General features: G+C 40.3%; 1 protein-coding gene across 12 annotated transcripts in view; it reads left to right on the forward strand.

The window, feature by feature from the left end:
* The window catches only part of rims1b (regulating synaptic membrane exocytosis 1b), a 114346-nt gene that overhangs the window by 1147 nt on the left and 89848 nt on the right, over window positions 1-23351 (forward strand). For 9 of the 12 annotated variants that reach the window (XM_077246719.1, XM_077246729.1, XM_077246720.1 and 6 more), the window contains exon 2: window positions 11846-12059. In XM_077246719.1, coding sequence (XP_077102834.1) covers window positions 11846-12059 — 214 coding nt within the window. Of the gene's footprint in view, window positions 1-11845; window positions 12060-19557; window positions 19579-23351 lie in introns of all 12 variants that reach the window. The other 3 variants (XM_077246725.1, XM_077246728.1, XM_077246718.1) reach the window with 1 other exon arrangement.

Consider the following 23351-nt stretch of genomic DNA (forward strand, 5'->3'; position numbering starts at 1 on the left):
CTGGCTCAGTCGATGCATGTGAGGACGACTTGACTACAAACTTAAAATGTAAATTTTTAAGATAGCCTATAGATTACTGGAAGTGGCGACTGTAGCGATTATCGTGTGTTTCGAGATGATATCTAAAATACAATTTCCTCTCATGTGACAATCATCTCTCTCTCCTCGGCATGAATGATTTTGAGACGAAGCTGACGTAGAGCGTTAGTTATGGTTCTGACTGACTGAGTTGCGTTTCGTGTATTCCCTTACAGTTACTCTTCAGACGGAAATGACGTGATAGAAAATTGAGGCGAGGTTATGTAATTTTCCCTATGACGATTTATCTGCAACGGAAATGGTAATCTATAGCTTTGACGCCACTAAATCACGACTCTCCAGGCACATCTGGAAATGTGTGGCAGTTGTGGCGTTTTCTGTGCCTGTGAAGTGAATGTGCTGAGAGGAGAAGCATATTTCAAAATCACCGTTTGTCTCATTACATATCCACAATGACCTCGTATTTGTCCATACTGTATGTCACTCTCTTTAAGGTTCACAGTGACAGATGTAGAAAATATGGAGAGGCCTACAGATTTACCATAATCTTAATCTTACATGCTTAATGAATCATGTGTGCTTTTTGAAAATGGTTTTCCCTACACTTTTAAGTATCTTTCCTTTGATATAAGCAACTGCTCTATCAACAACCTACTATAGTCAGTGAAAATCAGATAAAATATTTATTAAATTTAAATAGAAGTATGCTGAATGGAAAGTATGTACGGTAAAGTGTGTTATGAAACAATTTCCCTGCCTTAGGCCTAAATATTAAGGAGAAATGTACACAAATATCAAATAGTCTTTTCATATAGGTGATAAGTCACCCTTATAGACTATAGTTTATGACATATTATGCATAGAATTCACTCTCCATTCGAATATGCCTACTTTTCTACTTTATATAGTATGCAAAAAGCATGATGCCAAAAGAGTACATGTCCTAATACCTATTTGAAAAACATTTGGCAAAAAGTACATGGATGGCCTATACCGCTGAGATACTGGAGTGTGCATTCGATTGGCACTTTACCATGATGCCATGGGAGAGAAGTGGCACATGCCACTAAAGAGACACAACTGACCGGTCACATGACAAAGCCAACATGGCAGATGAACTTTTTAACATTTTTCAAATATAGTTCCTACTCAGACAGTAGGCGATTTCAGACAGCATCGCTTATAGATGACACAGAGCACACGCATTTCCTCAATTAGGCTTAATTCTTACCACTTAAACACATTGTGCCCATTGATATTTTAGAGAAATGTGGCCGTGGTCGCAAATAAGGGACCCTTCCGTATCTTTGTATCTTCTATTAAATTGGTTAGGTTCACTTGTATGTGCTAAATGAAAAGTTAGTATCAGTGGTTTGTTGTTTGTTGTAGTCAGCAGTAGGCCTATTTGATGAAATGCCTGTCTGAGAAATTATATTGGTATATTTTTTGATGGGTTACTGTGTTTTATCTCAGTTTTATTTGAGATCAGGCCAGCTGGGACAGATAAAACCCTGTAATCAAGCTGTTCATACGGTTTCAAGGCAGCCTTGAGAACAGGTCAGAGCTAATCATTGAGAAGTGTGTGTGAATGCAACACCTGGTCAGTCACTTTTACCTATAAATACAATTCACTGCAGTTTCCAGCTAAAATGAACACTAGTGGAGAGGTGGACAGTTACGAAGTACATTTACTTCAGTTTAAGGTAGTCATTTGCTAGCATGTCAGGTGGAGCATCATTGACTGGCTTAAGGCACCTTGATGGCACAACAATGCAACAATAATAAAACAATGTGTTGACATAAAGAGAAAAATAAATTTACTTTTGATACTTAAGTACTTTTAAATACAACTGTCACTTAAAGGTGTAATATTTTACCAGTAGTACTATCTATACTTTCACTCAAGTAATGGAGTTGTGTACGTTGTCCACCTCTGCACTAGTGGCAGTAAAATACCAACAACTTTTATTCCTTTTCACACAAATTATGATTAGCCTAACATTTATTTGTCTTGTGGTTCCTTTCACACTGCTATATTATAACCTTAAAACATTGCATATTGACGCATGTTGACATTTGCATCACCATATGTTTGGCTTTTCTGACGTAGTAAACTTGTTTGGTATATGATCAAAGAGCTCAAAGAATAAGCAAGCTAAAGTGGCATGGTTGCTTCTACAAATTAGTTATTATTTTGATTTAATTTTTGTTAACACTATCAGTAAGGTTTTGTGTAGGTGGTATGTTATTTTCAAATGTGAACAGTACATTTCATTTCATAACTGCCATGATAAATACAACATCCAGCGTAATAAAATGTTGCCACATTCACGTTACTAAGTAGCACGTGCAAGTAACAAAATATCATTTTGCAGAAATGTGGGCTCAAGGATGTTTTTTCCAGTGAGCCTGTATGTGTATTTATGCTTAAGAAAATTAAGTTAAAACTCTGAAAACTCATAAAATCATGTAAAAATAACAGACATTATTATGACAAGAAGTGTTCCCTCACAGAGCTCCTTCATTGGAGAGCTGTTCTCCCTTGAACACCTCATCCAGAACACTGTCTTGTTCATAAACCCTGTATCCAGCTTGCAGTTGTATTGGCTGTGTGTTTGTGGATTCTGCTACACCTAAATGGAGGGAATAAATACCTCCCCAAGAGAAGGCAGAAAAAAGGGTTTAGGATTTTTCAAAGGCTAGGATAAAACTGGCTTTCAGTGGTGAGCTACTATTGTATTGGTTACCTAGTAACCAACAGTAAATAAAACATCATCAGTGGAAACAGCCGAGTAGTCACATGGGATTAATATTCTCTACGTCAGAATTTATTCAGCAATGTGTTTCCATCTTCCATTATTCACATTAACTCTTTTTCGCACAAGTCAAAAACCACCTCAAGCGAGCATAAAAACTTTTTTGCAAATTAAGTATTTTTATTTTCTAAAAATTGTCGTTTGCATCACTTGTTTCTGATGTTCTCAGAACTTTTCTTAACCTTCCGGTAAGGTTCTTCTAACATTAATAAATGTTTGTTCAGAATGATCAGATCTTTAATGTATGCACAAATGATAACACAAAAACTTTATTTATACATCTATCATTGAGTGTTTTTTCTTCTTCTTCCTGAAATGTTTTAGATTGACATTATTTAAATGTTACTACTTGTTTCAGAATGTTTAGAACATACACAGTATCTTTCCCATAATGTTTGCAAAATGGAATGTTCCCTTAACATCCACATTATCATCCAAACTGGATGTTTTAAACATTCGGAGAACATTCAGCATGTTTTTTTTTCATATCTAAATGGGAATGCTAGCAAAACTTTCTTATCACAATTTTTGTTTGCTGGGCCTAAGGAAAGCCAGCATGCCTGTCTGAGGATACAAAACCTGCATATTTCAAGCCAATAATTTATTAGATCCCACATAAACAGTAGAAGGTAAGAGGATGTTTAATTCGCATCATTTTAGAAAAATATCCTATAGCCCTCGTTGTTTCTTTTCCAATGTGACTACTAAGAGGGGCAGCCATTTTTTTTCTTCTAGACTTATGAAACAAGTTCGGTTGTTGAGGACAGCCTCTTGCCAGACTGCAATTTCAAAACAGTAGCTTTGTTGCAGAAGAAAAGTCCTTAAAAGATAATGTGTATTACCAAAATCAGTTTGTTGAATAGATCATCTTTTTTTGTTCCTTTCCTTTTTTCTTAGCATATAAGGAAGGTTTCATGGTTTCTGGGAGGAAAAAACGTAGGCATTAAATTATGAATTGAAGCTGAAAATAGCTCAAACTTGGAAGTCATTGCTGATATATTTAAAAATTTAGCTTGTCATGGGCTTCTCTAGATGTTCGCAGTCTATTTTTAACCTGTTTATTTTTTACCTTCCCTCACAAATTCTCACTTACATGTAATTGTGTGAGAGCAAGATTTGGCTTATAGCATTACAAGTCTGTTTGCTTTGAGATGTGAGTGAAGAGGTTCATCTGCTCTTTTAACACTAAAACTGCTTTGACTAAACACTCAATTGACTGGTTAATAATTGCAACAACCGGTTAGTAGTAGCCATTTCATGTTTGCACATAAGTGTTAAGGTCATTTGACCTCCTTTGAGACGTGGATGATAGATCAGGATTCAGTACTGTTATCGGCTGTAGTTCACGGTCTTGAAGGTGTCTTGTATTAGCTATCATGAAATTCTGGGAATATGCCTATAAAAACAGGGCATTCTCTTACATGTTGTAAAAAGAGTAAAAGTGTCTGAGGAAAAAAGGGAGAGAAAAGTTGCTTTTTTAGCACTCAACAACATGAAAGTTTAATGAACAAGCATTCTCCATGGGTTGCCCGGGAATAGTGTGTGTATGTGTGTGTGTGTGTGTGTGTCTGACCAGTCAGAGAAATCCCCAGTTTACCACAGCAATGCTCACCAATACAATCACAAATGGCATCACATCAATGCATCAGTGAAGGTGCTGCATATATAGGCCTATATATACATGGCTATGCCTACACATACTGTATATTATTTGAACAATAATTTTAAAACCACTCAACTCTGGAAAAAAAAAATCTGAAAAGGAAACCGGAAGTCTTGTCAGTGAATATCGAAAAATAAAGGTAGAGAGAGTGAGTTAGAGAGAATAAGAGAGTAGGCATAGAGTCCATTACAAAAGGCACTAAAGGCACTTTTAGCAGTCTATACATTCATAAAACTTTCCAACAGCAACAAACACAATCAACAAACATGATAAAAGATGCTGCCATTAATTTTAAAATCATACATGCAATATAATTATTTCTTATATGAGATGACTGGGTAGGTGACTTATCATCATGAATTGCTGCCAACTGAGACAGTTTCAGAGGTAGTTATTGGATTTTCCTATTTTGCATCAAATTTATATTAGTTACTAAATTTGTACATTTTCTAAAGAGAATGTGAGAGGTGCTTTGCCATTTTCCAAGTTGTTTACTATACATGCATTATATTTTTTCTGGAACTCGCAACCACATATAATACTTTATAATAAATAATAACTTTATAATAATGCTATAATATAAAAGTTTGAAAATGATAGCATATAGTTTATGCTGTTGCTATATGATTAAAGTGTCAGCTCATGGGAGTAAATGAGCAAGAGGAAAAAGTGTGAGCAATTTTTCAGCAGCTGTGCAAACTACAAATAGTTTGTTATTGTACTTAAAGGTAAATTATTTAAGAATTTTTATGTTAAAATACATTCTTTTAACCGAGTTTATTGTTCATTGACTATTATTTATGACAAACAATTTATGAGTTTAAAAGTGTAAACATTGAGCACCCCAGGCACCATTAAAACAGTGAGATGGTTTACTCGGATCTGTCAGTCTCTTTCCAGCTCAAGACTTATTGTCACAAGTCTTCTCTGTTTGTGTTGTGTTGGATAAGAGGATTCCCTACCTCCTTTGATTCTGCCTGAATCCGAATCGCCTTCATCAAACCCGTTGGCCCCTCCCAGCCTCCCTCTCCCACCTCCTCTCCAAACTGTTACAATGGATTTAATGTGTTCTGTCAGTCACTGTGTTTCTCTTCAGTGTCCTCTCCAGTCCTCAGCCATTCTTGCAATCCAGTCATCGTTGTCTCCCATCAGCCCCTCAGTGGCTATACCTCGGGACTGCTGTGAGCCACCTCCTCCTGGGCAGTGCTGGAAAGGGTTTAAATAGGCAGAAGATGCTCTACGTGCAGGAGCTAAAGAACAGAACAGTGTCAGTTTAACTGCTCGAGACAAACAAGGGACTCATGAATAACATAAAAACATGGATCATCCATATGTTGAATCAATGTTAAGAATCAATCAAGTGTATGTAAACTATTAAACTGATTCAACTATTTTTTTTCTTAATTTACATTAAGTAGATTCTTCTGACTACAAGTTGTCAAGTCAATTCTTACATATCCTCAATCAGTTACAGTGTGCAATTATATATTACATTTATTTTACTTTTGATACCTTGGTAGATTTAATATCAGTTATTTTTTCTACTTTATCTTTTACTTGAGCCAGTTTCTGTAAATGTATACTTTTTATTTTATATTAATATTTACTTAACTATGACAATTGGATACTTTATACAACATTGTTTTCTGTAACCATTGGCCATGGTGAATTCAGCTTCTCCTTCATTATAACTACTTTTATCTATTGCTTCCTCTCTTTTGATGGATAAGAATAGATGTTAACTTATGAGCAGATTGAATGATCAATACTTGTCTTTCTTTCCGCTCCTCTGTATCTAGTTTCAAATGGATGTAAAATGGGGGATGAAAATATAGATTTTACTTTTATGAATGAACTTCTCTTATATTTATACACAGTTATAATGAATTTCACAACATGTAAAGGTCTGCAGTGCATAATTTTAACCAGGCTATATTGGAAGAAACAATCTTTTTTTAGTTTTTTGTAACTACTGATCATTCTACAAATTGTATTTTCCATCTGTAAAGTCATTGAAAGCGTAAATGGGTGGGAAGTCCTCTTGGGGTTGAGTCATGTTTGTGTGGCTATTTTTCTGTGTGTTTGTGGGTTCTGAGTGCTGATCCAACTGGACACTTTCAATTAATTTGTGAAAAATAGAGGGGGAAAAAGAGACACCCAGGCGAGGCGGCAGCCGGGAATCAGCCAGCGAGATGGAAATAGTCCCTTTTCTCCGCTCTCCTCCCTTTTCCGCCCGTCCTTCTCTCTCTCTCTCTCTCTCTCTCTCTCTCTCTCTCTCTCTCTCTCTCTCTCTCTCTCTCTATCTATTCATCCAACTGTCCATCCTTCAGTGCTGTCTTGCTCACACCTCACACTACCCTTCTGATGTAATTAACGGGTGATAATTACTAGCCAGGTCATGTCTGAGAAAAAGAGAGAGAGAGAGAGAGAGAGAGAGAGATAGAGATTCTGATATCTGAGGGGCATTTTAAAGCTATGCATGGGTCTTGAAAACTAGAGCAATGAGGAGCTGTACGGAGTATACAGGGGACTTTCCTTATTCAGACTTTCCATACAGAATTTCCTCCGCCTTTGTCTTTTAATTCAACAATATCACACACACAAGTGATAATTTTCACACTAGGTAGTTTGACATTGGTTTTAATATTGGGTAAGTTAAATTTTAGACACAATAATTAGTTTGTCAGTTTTTGGTCCTCCAGCAAAAAATGGTTCCAAACAAAGTCAAATCCATTGTGCATCTGAGACTTAACACATTATTTGCCTTCCTGAATGAATCTGTGTTTTTGATGTCATTTGGGTGAATGATTTAGTGAGTATCTCAGAGAGCCACTGGTTTTGTTCTTGAATGAATTTGTGGCCGAATTCAGAAGAATATACTACTCTTTTTTTTTTACAGAAATAGTAAGAGTAGTATTCTTATGTGTTAATTCGGTCAGAGTTTTTGAATGATGTGTTTCAGTGAATGATTCATTGACTTAAAGACAGTCATTTGTTTTGTTTCTGAATGAGTCTCTGGAGTTAATGATTCAATTACTCACTCATAAAGAGTGGTGTAGAAATATAACCTCCAAAAAGTATCATTGATAAATCCTCACCATTAATGCAGAGGTTTGGTTTTTCTGTACAACGATGTAACTCGCTGCTTAACTACCATAGTTGAAGAAATCAGCTAGCTAGTCACGACTGTTTGACGAAACAGTACTGTCAGAAATTTGTCGTTCAACCACATTGGTTAATGATGTCACGCACGTGGTGGAGTAATAACTTATATTAATGAATCTGTTTGAGATTTATCAAATTAATGATAAATTCTGTGCTATAAATTACGGACATGGTATCTGAGGACTAATTCTCATTTTTCTCACTTATTTTGCTTTATTTCCAAATTAAATCATAGGCTTGTTCTTAGCACGTACGCACATGCGCACAGTCTATCTGGAGCCTGTAAAACAAAGAAGTGGAATTATACAAACAATGAAAGTCTCAGTTCTGTTGCTGGACTGTATTCTAGCACTCTTGTAATGCTGTTCAGCGAGTCAAATTTGAGAAACAGGACTAAAGGTTTTATAATTGTTAATAATTTTCGGATAAATCTGATCAGGTTGGGACATTTACATTTCTGTCAAATCTGAACAGATTTCATAAACACAAACACGAGTTTTTCATATTTTAGTCAGGAATGTGGGTGTCCTTATGTTGTGTCTTACTTTCTTGGCAGAATGAGGTCATCCCATCTTTTCCAATCCCACAAGGAATTTTCTGACTAGTAGAAGGAAAGCTCAAAGTTCTCAGGTTTCCTGATAAATTTATATATATATATATATATATATATATATATATATATATATATATATATATATATATATATATATATATATATTCTTTTTGAGTCTCTAATACATCTCCTTTTATGGTATGCTCCTAGGATTTAGCACAGTTAAGTTACAAGTTTACAAAGTTACAAGTATAGAAAGACCAAAGTTCAACCCTCAGAGCTAACCTCAGTCTGTTCCAACAAAAATGTATTGATGTTTTTTCTTCTGTGGTCCAATGACCAGCCAAGTACTCTATATTAGTGAATCAGTGGATCTAGATTTAGCTTCAGTATCAGCAACCTTTCAAACTTGTGGCACATCATAGAAACACAGAACAATTCAGGTGTAATTTAAACCTGAAATAAACATTTAGAAAAAAACATTTCTATTAAGCTTTCTAATGGTTACAGTTGAGTTTCTTGTCCAGTGTGAGATCATGTTAAACAAACCTGCTCAACTAGATGAGATTTCAGTATTAAAGTAGTAGTAGGGTAGCTAATCTAAAACATTGTATTATCATTATTCACTCACCATCATGTTGTTTCAAACTTGTGAATTTCTTTCTTTCCTGTAAAACAAAAGGTGTTTTTTTTTAAAGAAAATATCATAGCCATGATTTTTATATTATGAAACGACCGGGACTGTCAAGGTCCAAAATGACAAAAACACATGATCAAAGTAGTCCAATAATTTTGAATGATGAGCAGACTGAAATTTAACTTGTTATTCACTGAAACTTTTGATTTCTATCCTAACTCCCTTTGAAACGTTCTTAAGAGAAGTAGCAATGTCTGATTTGTGAACGAATCAGTATTCCGAGTCATATCCTTTCAGTGGGTTGATGGATCCAGTCCACAAAACCGGTTTTAATGATTCTGAACTGATCTAGTTCTCGATTACAACTCACTGTCTCGATTATCTACTCTCAGTGATTAACAAATCACTAGAGGGGAAAATAATCAGTGTTTCTCACACAAGAGAGGGCCACTCTCTGAGAAAACATTTGAACATTTGAACTCCCCCTCATGCACTATTGAGACGAAGGTCTGTTTAGTGATCTCAGTAGTGATTCTCATGATTGGTATTCTATCAAAGAAAATTGTTATGAAATGTTTTGGTTTATTTATTTGAATAAGCATAAATTAAAGGCAGTGCAAACAAAAAGGAGATGACAGATTCAGACCTCATTGACTTTTATTTTATGGAAATGATTGCCCAGCATATTCTTCAACATTTCACCATATAGGGCTATTCTACAGAAGAAAGTCACACAGGTTTGAAACGACATTAGGGTGAGTAAATAATGACGGTTTTTGAGAGTTGTAGAGCTGGCTTACTTGTGTTCCCATGATCCCTGGAGACTTGGTCCCTTGCTATACCATAATAGTTATTCCCAGTTGAGAGGACTGACCGAAAGCAGCTTCAACTCTCTCAACCCCGACAGTTCTCTGAGGTTAGACTTTACCTGTCAATATCTAGCTTTTGTGAACTTAAATAAGTTTATCAATTTGCCTAATAGTGCTTGTCTTACTTCGCTAAATAATGACTTCATGTTTATCATGGGTGGTGATGGTGCAGTGGATAAAACACATGCCTTTGGTGTGAGAAACCCGGGTTCGAATCCACTATGAGACACCAATGTGTCCCTGAGAAAGACACTTAACCCCTAGTTGCTCCAGAGGCGTGCGACCTCTGAAATATAGCAATTGTAAGAAGCTTTGGATAAAAGCGTCAGCTAAATGAATAAATGTAAATGTTATCGTCATTCTTCTGGAAAACCATACACATTTTTCTTGCTAGTCTTGTCATCTTATTTAGAAGATTTGTTTGCCAACGTAATTCAATATGTATATATAATGCACTTGAAATGTCCATACATTTCCTTAAGCATATCCACACATAACCTTAAAGAGGTCACTTTTTTTCTTTGATTCTCCTGCCAATGATTCATCCTTGTCGCCACGCCTTCGACTTCCCACGTAACGGTTTCATCTTGACTGCGTAATATAGCATCACAAGCCAAGACTCCACAAAGTCACAACCTCCATCCAGATACCTGGGACTGCAGTCTGCTGTCTGATTCTAGAAGGAAGCTGCGAATGTGGGCAAGCAAGAGAGAATGCTAGCATTTTCAGCCGTGGAGACCAGAAGTTGTGGGAAGTGTGCATTTGTTAGAGAGTTTCAGTGGATTCTGGAGTCGCTATTTTGTGCAGGTTTGGGATTTTGAGAGAAAATTGCAGATCATGGCTGTTCGCCACAAACAGAGGTGATGCTTTCCACTTGCTTTTGCGGTTTTTATTTCTTGAAGAATAACTTTTACTGCAGTGTAGTAAAAACTGTACATTTTTAAATGGCAAACGTTGTAACAGGGTTGAACAAAACAGTCAGCTCTTGGTTGGAATTTGAAGATGAACATTTCGGTTACCTGTCAGCCTATAGTGTTAGAGGCAACTTTTACAGGAAAATACATGCAAGGAATTCACAATTTACAATGAGCTTTTTTTCAGGGGAATCATTTTAAATGGCTTAATGTCTTTACTGTGGTCATTAGAGCTGCTAACCACTTGCTATAAGAAAACTGTTATGCTAATGTGCTGTTCCTTTGAGAAATGTTTCTGGAATGAAGCCCCATCTTTTTTAAGCAGACAGCAGTGCCTCATTGGCAATTCATTAACAGTTTAATTTCATTCCAGTGAAGGAAGAATACAAACAAAGTGGAGTTAGGATACAATACAGACTGATACGCACTATATGACACATTTCGGATATAATATGATGTTGTACATGTGCTAAATACTTTCCATTAGCCAGATAGCTCATGTACGTCGCCAAGATGTCTGTTCATTTTCATCTGGAAAATAACACTTTTAGTTGTTTAGTTGTCTGCAATTTTAGTAATCTGCAATACTACAATGTTTACCTGTTGGGTTTTTGGAAGATTTCTTGCAAAACGTATGTCCATGGATCCCTGGAGGTACTTGAAGGTACTGCTAGGGGTCTAAGAAGAAGATATACAGTATGAACTGTTTTTTTTTTTAAATCTTCATGACATTTCTAACTTTAAGACAAACAAATTATCTGGTAAATGACACATTAAATGTTATTTAATGTTTTATATTAGGGTTACCTGGGTTGGCTGAGATTCTATTGTAGTATATTTATATACCATTTATTCATATTTTGTAATAGATTTTTATATTTTCAGTTTCATTATTATTTGAAGTTTTATTAATTTTGTGCATTTGTCTTTCTATAGCTTTAATTTATTTATTTTGTCATTTTATTAATTTTAGTCCTTCTTCTCAAAATTTATTTATTTCACTTAGCAGCCAAGACAACACTTCTAATTTTGGCTTAAGTTTTTCATCTAATATTTAAATATTTTTTATTTTTTTATTTTTACATTTCATTAGTTTTATTTGTAGCTTTTTTTAACAATACAAACAAACTAACAAACACTCCTCTTTTCCCTCTCTCTCTTTCTCCCCATCCTATTTAATGTCTGTCAGGACACTGCACCAGCAGTTTGAGAGTTATAAGGAGCAGGTGAAGAAGATTGGAGCAGAAACGAAACGACAGCAGGCTGTCCATAAAGATGATGCACCTACCTGTGGCATCTGTCGTAAGACCAAGTTTGCAGATGGCTGTGGGCATCTGTGTTCCTACTGCCAGACCAAGTTCTGTGCCCGCTGCGGGGGAAGAGTGTCGTTGCGTTCAAATAATGTAAGGACCCTTTCATTGCTTATTTTTCCTCATCCTCCATGTTTTCTTTCTCACTGTGGAGTCACTTCCATTGACACATCATTTACCATTTTAATATTTAATTTGTTTAATTATGCTTGCTTTAGTCTTTTACTGTTTGTAACTACATATCTGTTGTTTGGTTGATTCCCTTCTGAGGAATTTACTGAATCTGTACAAATCATAGAACTTGGAGGGATTGGCAAGTCCAAATTCAGAATGCAAACAGTTAATCTCAGTTTCTCCTATCCAAACAAGTCTACAGATTTAAACTGCGAAATCCGAACCACCCACTGCTCCTCTGAGCTTTATAAATACTCCGTTCTTTGAGTGAAATCTTCATTGACTTTGCTAAGCACCAGCAGGGTAAGGTGGGACCGATTCCAGCAGCACAACATGCGAAGGTCTATTTTAAGAGCTCATCCTTGTCTGCTGTCTCTAAAGACACCCTCCCTGCTCTAGAGTGACTTACCTGAGATTGGACTCATCTCACTGGGCATGCTGAGGAACAATCTGCCTTAGTTCCGTCCTCCCCAGCTGGGTGAGGTCCCCTACTGTCCCTACCCAAAGTTTTCAATAAGGAATAGTAACAGTGGGACTCTGAAAGCAGTGTTCTGTGGATACTGATAATATGACAAAGTATTTTAAAGCAGCTCAACCTTATATTGCTGTTTATGTTAGGGATGCCAGTATACTGGCACCATTTTAATAATTGGCCAGTATTGCCAATTTTAAGCTGATATTGGATGTTTAGATTTAGATAATTGTCTAGCAATAACGTGTAGTGTTAGTTCGTCCAAAAATGAACATTCTTTCATCACTTACTCACCCTCATGTTCCAAACCCATGTGACTTTTGTTCATCCTCTAAACACAGATGAAGTATTTTTTAATGAAACATGAGAGACTCCTCTGAATCAAGTCTGTTCTCACACTTCAAGCATGTAGTGGTCAAATTTTTTTTAAATGATCCTACAAAATATGAGGAAAATTATTTATTTAAAAAATATATATTTTAAATATGTGGAAATAACAAAAAACTACTTGGTTAAGATATTTTTCTGGCAAAAATATTTGGCAATAAAGGCAAACTGCAGATACAGGTTTTAATTGACAAAACTGTAATTATGCAAAAGAAAAAAAAAAGAAAATCAAAAGCTCACCGGAAAAAGCGTAGAATGATTAGCAAGCAAGCAAGCAACTTCATTTATATAGCACATTTTCAAAATACAGACGTTGCCCCTTAGTGCTTTACACAAATGATGACATTAAAACCAACATTTAATATTACAAACAACAAAACAAACATGACTTATTCAAGAGCTAAATAAAAATAAATACGTTTTTAAAATAAGACGTAAAACTGGCAATTGATGGAGCTGACCTCACATGGAATGGATTACAGCATAATCAGTTGTTAATATTTCGGTAGTTCGCTCTTGTTTTTGCATGTGTTGTTCATAATAGGGCTGGGAGGTATTACGATATACTGCATGTCATGGTGACGTATACGTATACGCGTAGCACAGCACTATTGACACTTTAGACTCATGAAACGCCTCGCTTTTAAATTGCTTATGAATGCGCTTAACTTTAGCGAATTAGCGGCAATTCGTTGGCGCAAATTGCTTAAATGGTGGGTTCATTGTTCTTTTTAATGAAAAACATCTCGGGTTACGTCTGTAACCCTTGTTCCCTAAGAAGGGAACGAGACACTGTGTCATTTGAAACGACTCTTTGGGGATGCTCCATATGAGTAGGTCTCTGAAGTATGAATGAAACTATTCCAATCCTGGTTGGTGTTGCGTCATGACGTAACATGTTACGGCATATCCGGAAGTATAAAGTGACCCCGGCACACAACTCGTCCCCAGGCATCAAGGGCCGTGGCGAGGCAACGCAGTGTCTCGTTCCCTTCTCATGGAACAAGGGTTACAGACATAAACCGAGACGTTCCCTTTCGAGGGAACTCGCACTGCGTCGTTAGAAATGACTCTTTGGGGAACGAATGCCCATTATGCCATGCACCAAATATGCCCTCCCTAGTGTGAAACTGTATCAGGCACAAGCTAGGACGAGAGCACTCGTGCACCCGGCGTGTTGGGGAGGTGCAGACTATAAAACCTGATAAAGGTGTGTGGGGTAGCCAAACCGACTGCCTCACAAATCTCCTGGAGAGGCACTCCAGAGTAGTGGGCCCTGGAGAACGCCATGCCCCTAGTGGAATGAGCCCTCACGGCCAAAGGTGAAGGTAGATTGCGCACCAATTACTAATTGTTTGTTTGGATGCTGGGAGCCCCTTCTTAGGTGACCCAAAACACACCAACAGTTGGTCCGACCTCCTCCAAGAAGAGGACCTCTCAAGGTAAATAATCAGTGCTCTGAGAGGAGAGAGAACATGGAGCCTCTCTTCTTCTGCCGACACATGTGGTGGAGAATGAAATGCCTGCAGGACCGTAGACCGTGCCATACTGGAGGGCACCTTGGCACATAGCCAGGTCTCGGATGCAAGATGGCCTTAACTCCTCCCGGGCCAAACTCTAAGCAAGCTGGTGATATTGCCAAGGCCTGATGATCTCCCACCCTCTTAAGCGGGTAATGGCTAGGAGAAAACCCATTTTAAGCATCAGGTCTTTAGCTGATGCCGACTGAGTGGTTCGAAGGGGGCCAGGGATAACCCTTCAAGAACCACCGCCAGGTCTTAGGTTGGAACTCTGGTCCTGGTCGTCATTCTCATCCTCCATGTACCATGTAGACAACGTATGACCAGCTGGTGCCTCCCCAGAGGCCCATCACTTAGCGGTGCATGGAAAGCCGCAATGGCAGCCATGTACACCTTAAGTGTGGACGGGGTGAGACCAGCAGAGAAACGATCTTGAAAGAACTCCAGAACTGAAGCCAGTTAACTGTCAGTTAACTGGGTCTAACTCATGTTCTCTACACCAAGTGGAAAACACATTCCACTTTAGGCCATACAATCACCTAGTGGATGGAGTTCTGGAACTAAGTATGGTCTCTACCACTCCGGCTCAGAGGCCAGCATCTAGGTACTGAACCCCCTCAGGGGCCAGACCCACAGCTTCCACAGCTCCGGGCGAGGGTGGAATATTGTGCCTTCCATCTGAGACAGCAGGTCCCTCCTCAGAGGACCTGTCAGGAGTGCTATTATGTCTGAGAACCATACTCGGGCCGGCCAGAACGAGGCAACTAGAATTAGACTGACTCAATCTAGACGAACCCAGTCCAGAACTCGGGGGAAATGCGTACAAGCGCAGCCTCGGCCACACCTGTACCATGGTATCCAACCTCAATGGGGCTGGATGTATGAGGGAAAGCCACAGTGGACAGTGGGACGTCTCTCGAGTGAGACGCGAACAGGTCCACTTCCATTGGGCCGAATCTCTACCATATCGACTTCACCACCTCTGGGTGAAGTCTCCATTCCCCGGGCTTCAGCCCCTGCTTCGAAAGGATGTCTGCTCCCTGATTCTGAACCCCCGGAACATACATTGCTCTGAGGGAGAACAGTTTCCCCTGAGTCCAGAGGAGGATCTGATGCACCAGTCTGGATAGAGGGCGTGATCTGAGTCCCCCCTGTCGATTCAGATAAGCGACCACCGACATATTGTCTGACCTTATCAGGACGTGGTAACCTTTGATGTCTTGGGGGAAGCGCCTCAGAGCTCTGAACACAGCCAACATCTCTAGGCAATTTATATGCCAAGAGCGATGATGGTCCTGCCACAGACCCCTGGTAAAGTGGCCGTCCATGACCAGGCCCCAACCAGTAAGGGAGGCGTCGGCTGAAACGGTTTTCCCGGCAACATGACGCTCCCAACACTGGACCTTGGGACAGAAACCACGGTTTCATCCATATTGATCGAGAATGAAGGCATGTGCGCATAACCCTGATGCATTGTAGTCGAGTCCCATACCACGCCCAGGAACGTAGTTCTCTGAAACGTAGTTCTCTGGGCGGGCACCAACACGCCTTTCTTCGTCTTGAGTCTCAACCACAAGCTCTGAATATGACCAAGGACGACATCTCGTGACCAAAGACATTTTGTGACCAAAGTCAATGCCCGTTTGCAAGCTTTTGGGACGAATGAGACGGTGTGCGTTCGCTGGACATTGAAGTGTCCTGGACGGCAGGAAATCAACATCGTTTTACTGATGGCTCCATTGCGAGAACAACCGGTTGCTCTGCCACGGGGGGGGACAGCCCTTAGAGGTCCTACTATGGTTAGGACCTCTTACCCGAAGCCCTCTTCGCCTGAAGGACGGCCCTCAGGTCGCCCTTCTGGTCAGAGGACTTCGAGTGAGAGTGTTTCCTCTGTTGTCAGGCTGCTGAGGCAGGGGCTCTAGAGGCAACGCTCTCCTTTTGTACCTGGCGGTACGAGGAGCTCGTTGACGGCTGACCGCTTGGTACAGCATTCTTTGACTTGGATCTTGAGTGGCGAGGGAGAAATTGCTGGAACGCCGCAGATTGAAGACGTCCTTGCCTTCTGAAACCTGTCGACAACAGTATTTACTGTGTCAGCTGATGTTAAGTCTGGCCACAGCACGTGTCACAACCTCAATGAGCTCCTCATAGGCGGGAACGTGAACTGGGAATCTATTTCACATTCATCCGCGTCGATGCTGAGCACATCGACTCCCTCAGAAGCAGAGAGCTCGAGCATCGGGCCCTCGTCACGGGCAGAAGATACCACAGCGCGGGCTTCTGCACCATGAACGGGGGCCTCGGAACCTTCAGATGAAGAATGAGAAGGTGCCGCAGCAGTCTCATTCTCATCTGCAAGATCCCTTTGGGAACCCGACAATCTTAGTCGCCGCGCCGCCTCAACGGATGCGGGACTCGAACCGTGGGGAACGCAGGCCTGGCCATCCTCATCAAAGATAGCCAGGCAAGAGCGCAGCCCTCTGATAGGGAGTGCTTCACAATCATCACAAGCAGCCCCCTCGAGCTGCCCGGGCGTGATGCACTCCCAAACAATTCATGCACAGTTGAATTGTTCACTCATCATGATATATATATATTCTTTCTGATATGTGACAAACAACACCAAAAAGAACAGACAACAACGCATGTGTGTGCCGGCTTCACTTTATACTTCCGGGTATGCCGTCACGTTACGTCATGACGCAACACCAATCAGGATTGGAATAGTTTCATTCATACTTCAGAGACGTACGCTTAGGGAGCGTCCCCAAAGAGTTGTTTCTAACGACACAGTGTACAAAACAAACAACAAAACTGTACAAGGAGAAAATATTGTCAAATAGGCACTTTTACTTTTTGCTTTGAAACCAAATCTTCCGGCATCGTCTTGTCAGTCAGCTCACCTCACTCTTCTTGTTAGTCAGCTGGCCTAACACTCGCCACGTGATAAAATTAATCTGACTCCTGCTGCTGATCTGTGCTGTGACTCTTGTTTGGCTCACACTTAATTGAGCAGATGTGTTCAGTTTTTAATTGTAGTGTCTGTTCTCTAACTTTTACAATAAAAAATCAAAAATGCAATGCAGATGCCGCAGTGGGCAAGGGATGTTATCAGTGTGTGAGTGAACACTGTGTGCAGCACTAACACTGACTAAACTGACTATCGCAGCAAGCCTAGTGTGTGTAAAAAACGGAAGTAGTGTATGCGCAGGTGTATGATAGTGTTTTTAAGCGTGTTTATTTATCCAGTAAATGTTTTCTGGGTCTTGATCACTCTGTCAGACTCACTTTTATGCTAATCAGTCATATCCTCTTCTGAAAATTGTTTATTCCTTGTGATAATTCTAACACTAAATATCAGTTTGTTTCAAATTCACCCAGCCAGCAGGCATAATCAGTCAATACCTTTGAAAGGCCAGGACTGGAATAGAGCACACCCTTCACATGCTGTTCCTGTGTTTCCCTGTTGGGGGCATTACAGGTACAAACTCATGTAACCTCAATCATCCAAAGGATTTGCTGCAGACCTCCCAAATCAAACACAATTTGTATAATAAATATGATGCACAGATTCAGTGAGGCCTCACAGTTATGGACAAGCATCCTGTGAGGTTGCTTGGATCCCCTCATCTGTGTTTTGTTCCATTCTCATTTTAGTATGAGTGGAAAACATGTCTAGAGGTGTCATTGTTTCTGTTCTCACATTTCATCTCTAGCAGAGAGCCAATGGTCATGTCTGCCATTATGTATAGAAAAAAAAACATCTGATCACACAGATAACATTTCAAGTTCAATATGTCAGTATATTAATGGCATTGTTACAGTTCAATATGTCAATGTTACATGTATTAATATTACAAGCATTAAAACATTTTTAAATGCCCTTGACACTCTCAATGTCTATTTTGATGCACAAGAGAAAACTGGGTTGTTTCACTAACACTTTCCCACCTCCTTTGCCCTCCACCCACTCTTCCTTCCTTCTATCCCTCGATTCTTTTTCACACACTATCTCTTTCCATTTCTCACCATTTATTTTCAATTTGAATTTCACACTTTTTCTCTTCCACCTCCAATCCCCCTCTACCTCTGTTTGCTTGTCTTTCACTCTCTGCTTCCTGGACTGCATGACTCAAGGAGGACAAAGTGGTTAGAGTTTTTCTTTTCTTTTTGTTGTGTGCTTTACTAATGTGATTTGAGGAAAGTGTTACGCCTGAATGTGCACAATCACTGGACTGAATGGACCAATGCCATTTCTGTTGCTAATATAAGTAGTTGTGTATGTATGTGTGTGTGAGTGTGTGATTTGAATCTTTTTCCATATGCCAAACCTTCAGTGAAAAAGTGAGTTCATACAAAAAAAATATCCCATTAAATTTACGGTAAAAAAAAAGCAGCTGTGGTTGCCAGAAATTCACTATAAGAGATACTGTGACAATGCTTCGATAATGGTATGGCATTTATGTGCTCAACTTATAACATATATTTAATTTATTTATATAATGTTAATATAACCACTTGAATTACCAAAATCTGCTTTTAATGTATTATGTACTGATAAGCACCATAATAATACAGGTGCCATAATAGAAAGCCACAATACATCATTATAAGTGGCCTGTCCATAAAACTTGGCCAATACTCATATATATCGATGGTTCACAGGGTCATACACACAAAGACAAAAGACCATCAGGGTAACTCAAATAACACTAAAATAATGCAATAAACATTAACTAAATTACTGAAAAGGTAACACATTAGGAAACAACCAAAGAAACCTAAAGAAACCAACCTATTTAAATAAATGCAATCATATTTCATGAATGTACATCTGGGAATGTCTTTTTACTGTATTTCACTGTAAAATGCACGATAATTCATAGTTTTTAGTTGAAAAGAGAGCATTGAATTTTACTGGAATTGTTACCTTATTGAACCTCTGATGTTGATTCTATTGATTTTTTTTCTGCTATATTGAGCACAAACAAAATTTGACTAATATTGCACCCATTATTTGTCTTCTGTTCATGCAAAGTGTCTCATAGGGAAAGACAGGGTAAGACATTCTGAGTATTGTAGATTCTGCATGGGCCACCAATTATTTCCTCATGAGAGCCAGCTAATAGGATACTAGCATGTGTTGGCTGAACCCCATCCCCCTCCCTTCCTTGTTGCTACCACCAGGGATGCCGAAGTAGTTGCCACAGCAAGGGGGATAGGGGAATAGGGTATTTGGATTTGTCGGAATATTGATGTCTCACAACTGGTTGCTCTTTAGTCAAATGGGTTGAACTTAAACACTACGTAAGCTGTGCTCTACATGATTCTCAGTAGAGACATGATTCCAAACATGGAATGGACTCCTTTTCACCTAAAGCGCTACCAGTGATGAGAGAATGCTTATCTGTGCATGTTCACTGCACCTGCTTGTGCCCTGGGACTGCAATAGGCATGGCACGGGGTGAAAGTTCAAGGTCAAAATTCAGGGTTTTACCATGGTGATATGGTAATGTCATATTCACAACTCACTTTGTTAGTATTGATGAAAGCACTCAGAGAGAAATACTTACCCTGCACTCCAGTGGGCACTTGTGACTTGTGTGTTTTTGTGCTATTATGTGTGTGATGTGTTGTCTGTCAGGTGTCTTTGTTTATTACTGTGTTTGTGCTTGTCGTAACTTTGTGAATGACTAGTATTGGTGTTGAATTTATGCTGCTGAAATAAAAATATCCTTCCTTTCTTGTTTTTGTGTAGCATATTCTACTGAACATCATGTGCTTAGTTCTGAATAATCATGTTGTTAAAGAGCTCAACTTTAAGCTGTATACTGTGGATGTCTCCAACAGTGTTGACGCTTACCTCAAAGTATAACTTGTTTTTTCGCATACATTTAGGATGTGCTTTAAGCCCAACGTGTAGCCTTTGAAAGTATTCTTCATTTGACATCGTACCTGATCCCAGGCAGCTGACACATTAAAAAGTTGTATCTTTGTCCAGTGTCTGCGCTACTTCTCTCCAAAAGTTATGGATGAACAATTAATCAAATCAAAACTTAAATCGTATTTAGTGCAATTATCAAATCACAAAGACATTTCAGAGTGAAGTGTGGCACGGTGTTCACTTTCACATGAGAAGCTTATGATCTGGTGTCTAAGAGAAGCTCTGTTTACAGTAAATATTGCTCCACACAAACTCCACACAGCTCCTGCTGGAGTTATGGTGGGGCACTGCAGAGGCAGTATCGAGTTAAGTGGGGCACTGCGGTGGCAGTATCGAGCTCCTACGGGGGCTGTATTTGGACTGGAGGTTTGTCACTGAGGTTGGAGAGTTTCCTGCCACTGAATCAACAACATGGAGCATATAAATTATAAAACTTGAAACTCACCTTCACCGATGTCGCAGAAGGGCCAGGAGCTTCTAACCCAGGAAGACCAGGCCTGACTACCCTGAAAGTTGGCCCCCGCGCTAGTGATGTGCGGATCGATACTAAAATATTGATATTTACGATCCCAACGTCTCCTGCTCTAGTATCGATTCTCATATAAAAAGATCGATATTTTAACTCAGTAATTTGGAGTGAGTGTTTATGTTATCATAAGTAACTTGCTGTCAAAAGTCTAATTATATCCGGTTAGGGAAGGAACTACTTCTCTTTTCGCCGGTCAGTTGTGTGTGCACTGCGGCTCTGTGACGGAGCCGGCTGCTGCAGCCCTTTATTTACATTTCCTGCTACGAAGATAGCAGACTGCAGAGATGGCTGACCGCAAAAGGAGTCATGTCTGGCTGTATTTTAGCTGTAAAGACAGCAGTGACGCTCTGTGTGATGTGTGTGGAAAGACAGTGAAATACAGGGGTAACACTACAAACCTCGCTAAACATCTGAGGTTAAGTCACAACAGTGAATATGATGATATAATGAAGCGTCTGAGGAGGAGGTCCAGGGCGAGAAGACGCAAGCTGCTAGGGCAAGACAGACTACAATCAGCGAGTCATTTGTTAGCGGCAGAAGTTTCATTTGGAGGGAACTCAAACTGCATCAAATGACACTTTGGGGGAACTCCCCTCAGCGCAGTGCCTCTGAAGCATGAATGAAACTAAGCCAATCTTGATTGGTGTTGCTTCATGACGTAACGTGTGACGGCATATGCGGAAGCTACAAAAGGACGCCGGCTAACAGAGTTAGCTTTCTGTTCTTCAGCAAGCGCTCTCTGTTTTGTCAGTCATAAGCATTATATATATATATATATATATATATATATATATATATATATATATATATATATATATATATATATATCATGGCGAGAGCTAGTTACAGGCAGTTTGTGCACCCCTGTCCTCGTTATATCACGAGTGGGGACACACACCAAATGTGCGTGCATTGTTTGGGACTGCAGCACACGCAGGCAGCTCTCGAGGGGGGTGCTTGCGAGGATTGTGAAGCTTTATCAATCCATGTGCTGCGTTGATGGCCAGGCTCGCGAGCCCCGTGGTGCCTGACAGGGGATCTCGAGACTGCTGAGGCACGTTCTCGGTATTATTCTGCCAGTTCCGAAGTTCTCCCTCCTCGTGCGGAAGCCCGCTCTGCGGCTTCTTCTGCTCGAGTGGAGAACCCGATGCTCGAGCTGTCTGCTTCCGAGGAAGTGGACGTGCTCACCATCGAAGGTGGGGATTTTGGGGACGCCACCCCATGTCCCCGCATATGAGGAGCTGGTGGAGGTTGTCTCTCATGCAGTGGCCCGATTAAACATCAGTTGGCCACATGAGAGGCAGGAAGCGCTTGCTAAAAGCAAGTTGGTTGAGCGCTTCCTGGAGCACAGAGAGCAACCTCACCATCGGGGTTTGCCGTTCTTTCCCGATCTACATAACGAGTTGCGTAGATCATGGAATAAACCTCATTCTTCTCGTGTGTACAACCCCCCTATTTTAAATTATAGTAATATTCTGGGGGCACGAGAGAACGGCTATGGGATGATGCCTTGGATGGAACAACCGCTTGCCACTTATTTATCCCCCGAATCTGCATCATCCCTGAAAACCCCGGTGCTGCTCACTAAACCGTGTAGGGATACAACGTCTTTGGTGGGCAGGGCATATATGGCTGCGGGTCGGGCTGCTGCTTGTCTGCACACTATGGCAGTACTTCAAGGCCGACCTTCTTAAGGATATTGATGAGGGCGAGGGTCCAACTCTCGAAGATATCGCAGAGTTGAGGAAGGCTGCTGACTTGTCTCTCCTAGTCACCAAGGAAACGGCCCGTGTTATTGGTCGTTCCATGGCGGCGATGGTGGTCTCGGAGAGACACCTATGGTTGAATTTAGCGGGCATCAAGGATAAGGACAGGGCTTTCCTCCTTGATGCCTCTATTTTGCCTTCTGGCCTGTTCAGCGACGCCATAAACACCGTTGTCGACAGGTTTCAGGAGGCAAAGAAGCAGTCTGCAGCCTTTAAGCAGTACCTCCCTTGACGCTCCAAATCCAAGAAGCCTGCCCTCAGTGGCAGCCGCAGCCATCCACCAGCTCCCCTGCCTATAGACAGCCACAAAAGAAAAGTGTCTCGTCTAGAGCCCCCGCTCAAGGAGCTTGGGGGCATAGACGGCGCTCTCAGGCGAAGCCTCAGCAGAAGCAGGGCAACCTGAGGGCCGTCCTGCAAGGCTAAGAAGGCTTTGTCAAAGTGATCCTAGCCAGCGTAGGTTCTCTGCCGGCGACCCAACCCGTGGCGGAGCGATCGGTGTGCTTCGGGACGAATCGTTTTCCAGCGAACGCACGCTGCACTGTCCGCCCTGCAGCCATGCAGCAATCGTGTCCACCCATCGATATTCGTTTTCG

The sequence above is a fragment of the Siphateles boraxobius genome, unplaced genomic scaffold (assembly GCF_051911475.1).
Source record: "Siphateles boraxobius isolate OS27281-9 unplaced genomic scaffold, OSU_SipBor_1 29, whole genome shotgun sequence".
NCBI lineage: Eukaryota > Metazoa > Chordata > Actinopteri > Cypriniformes > Leuciscidae > Siphateles > Siphateles boraxobius.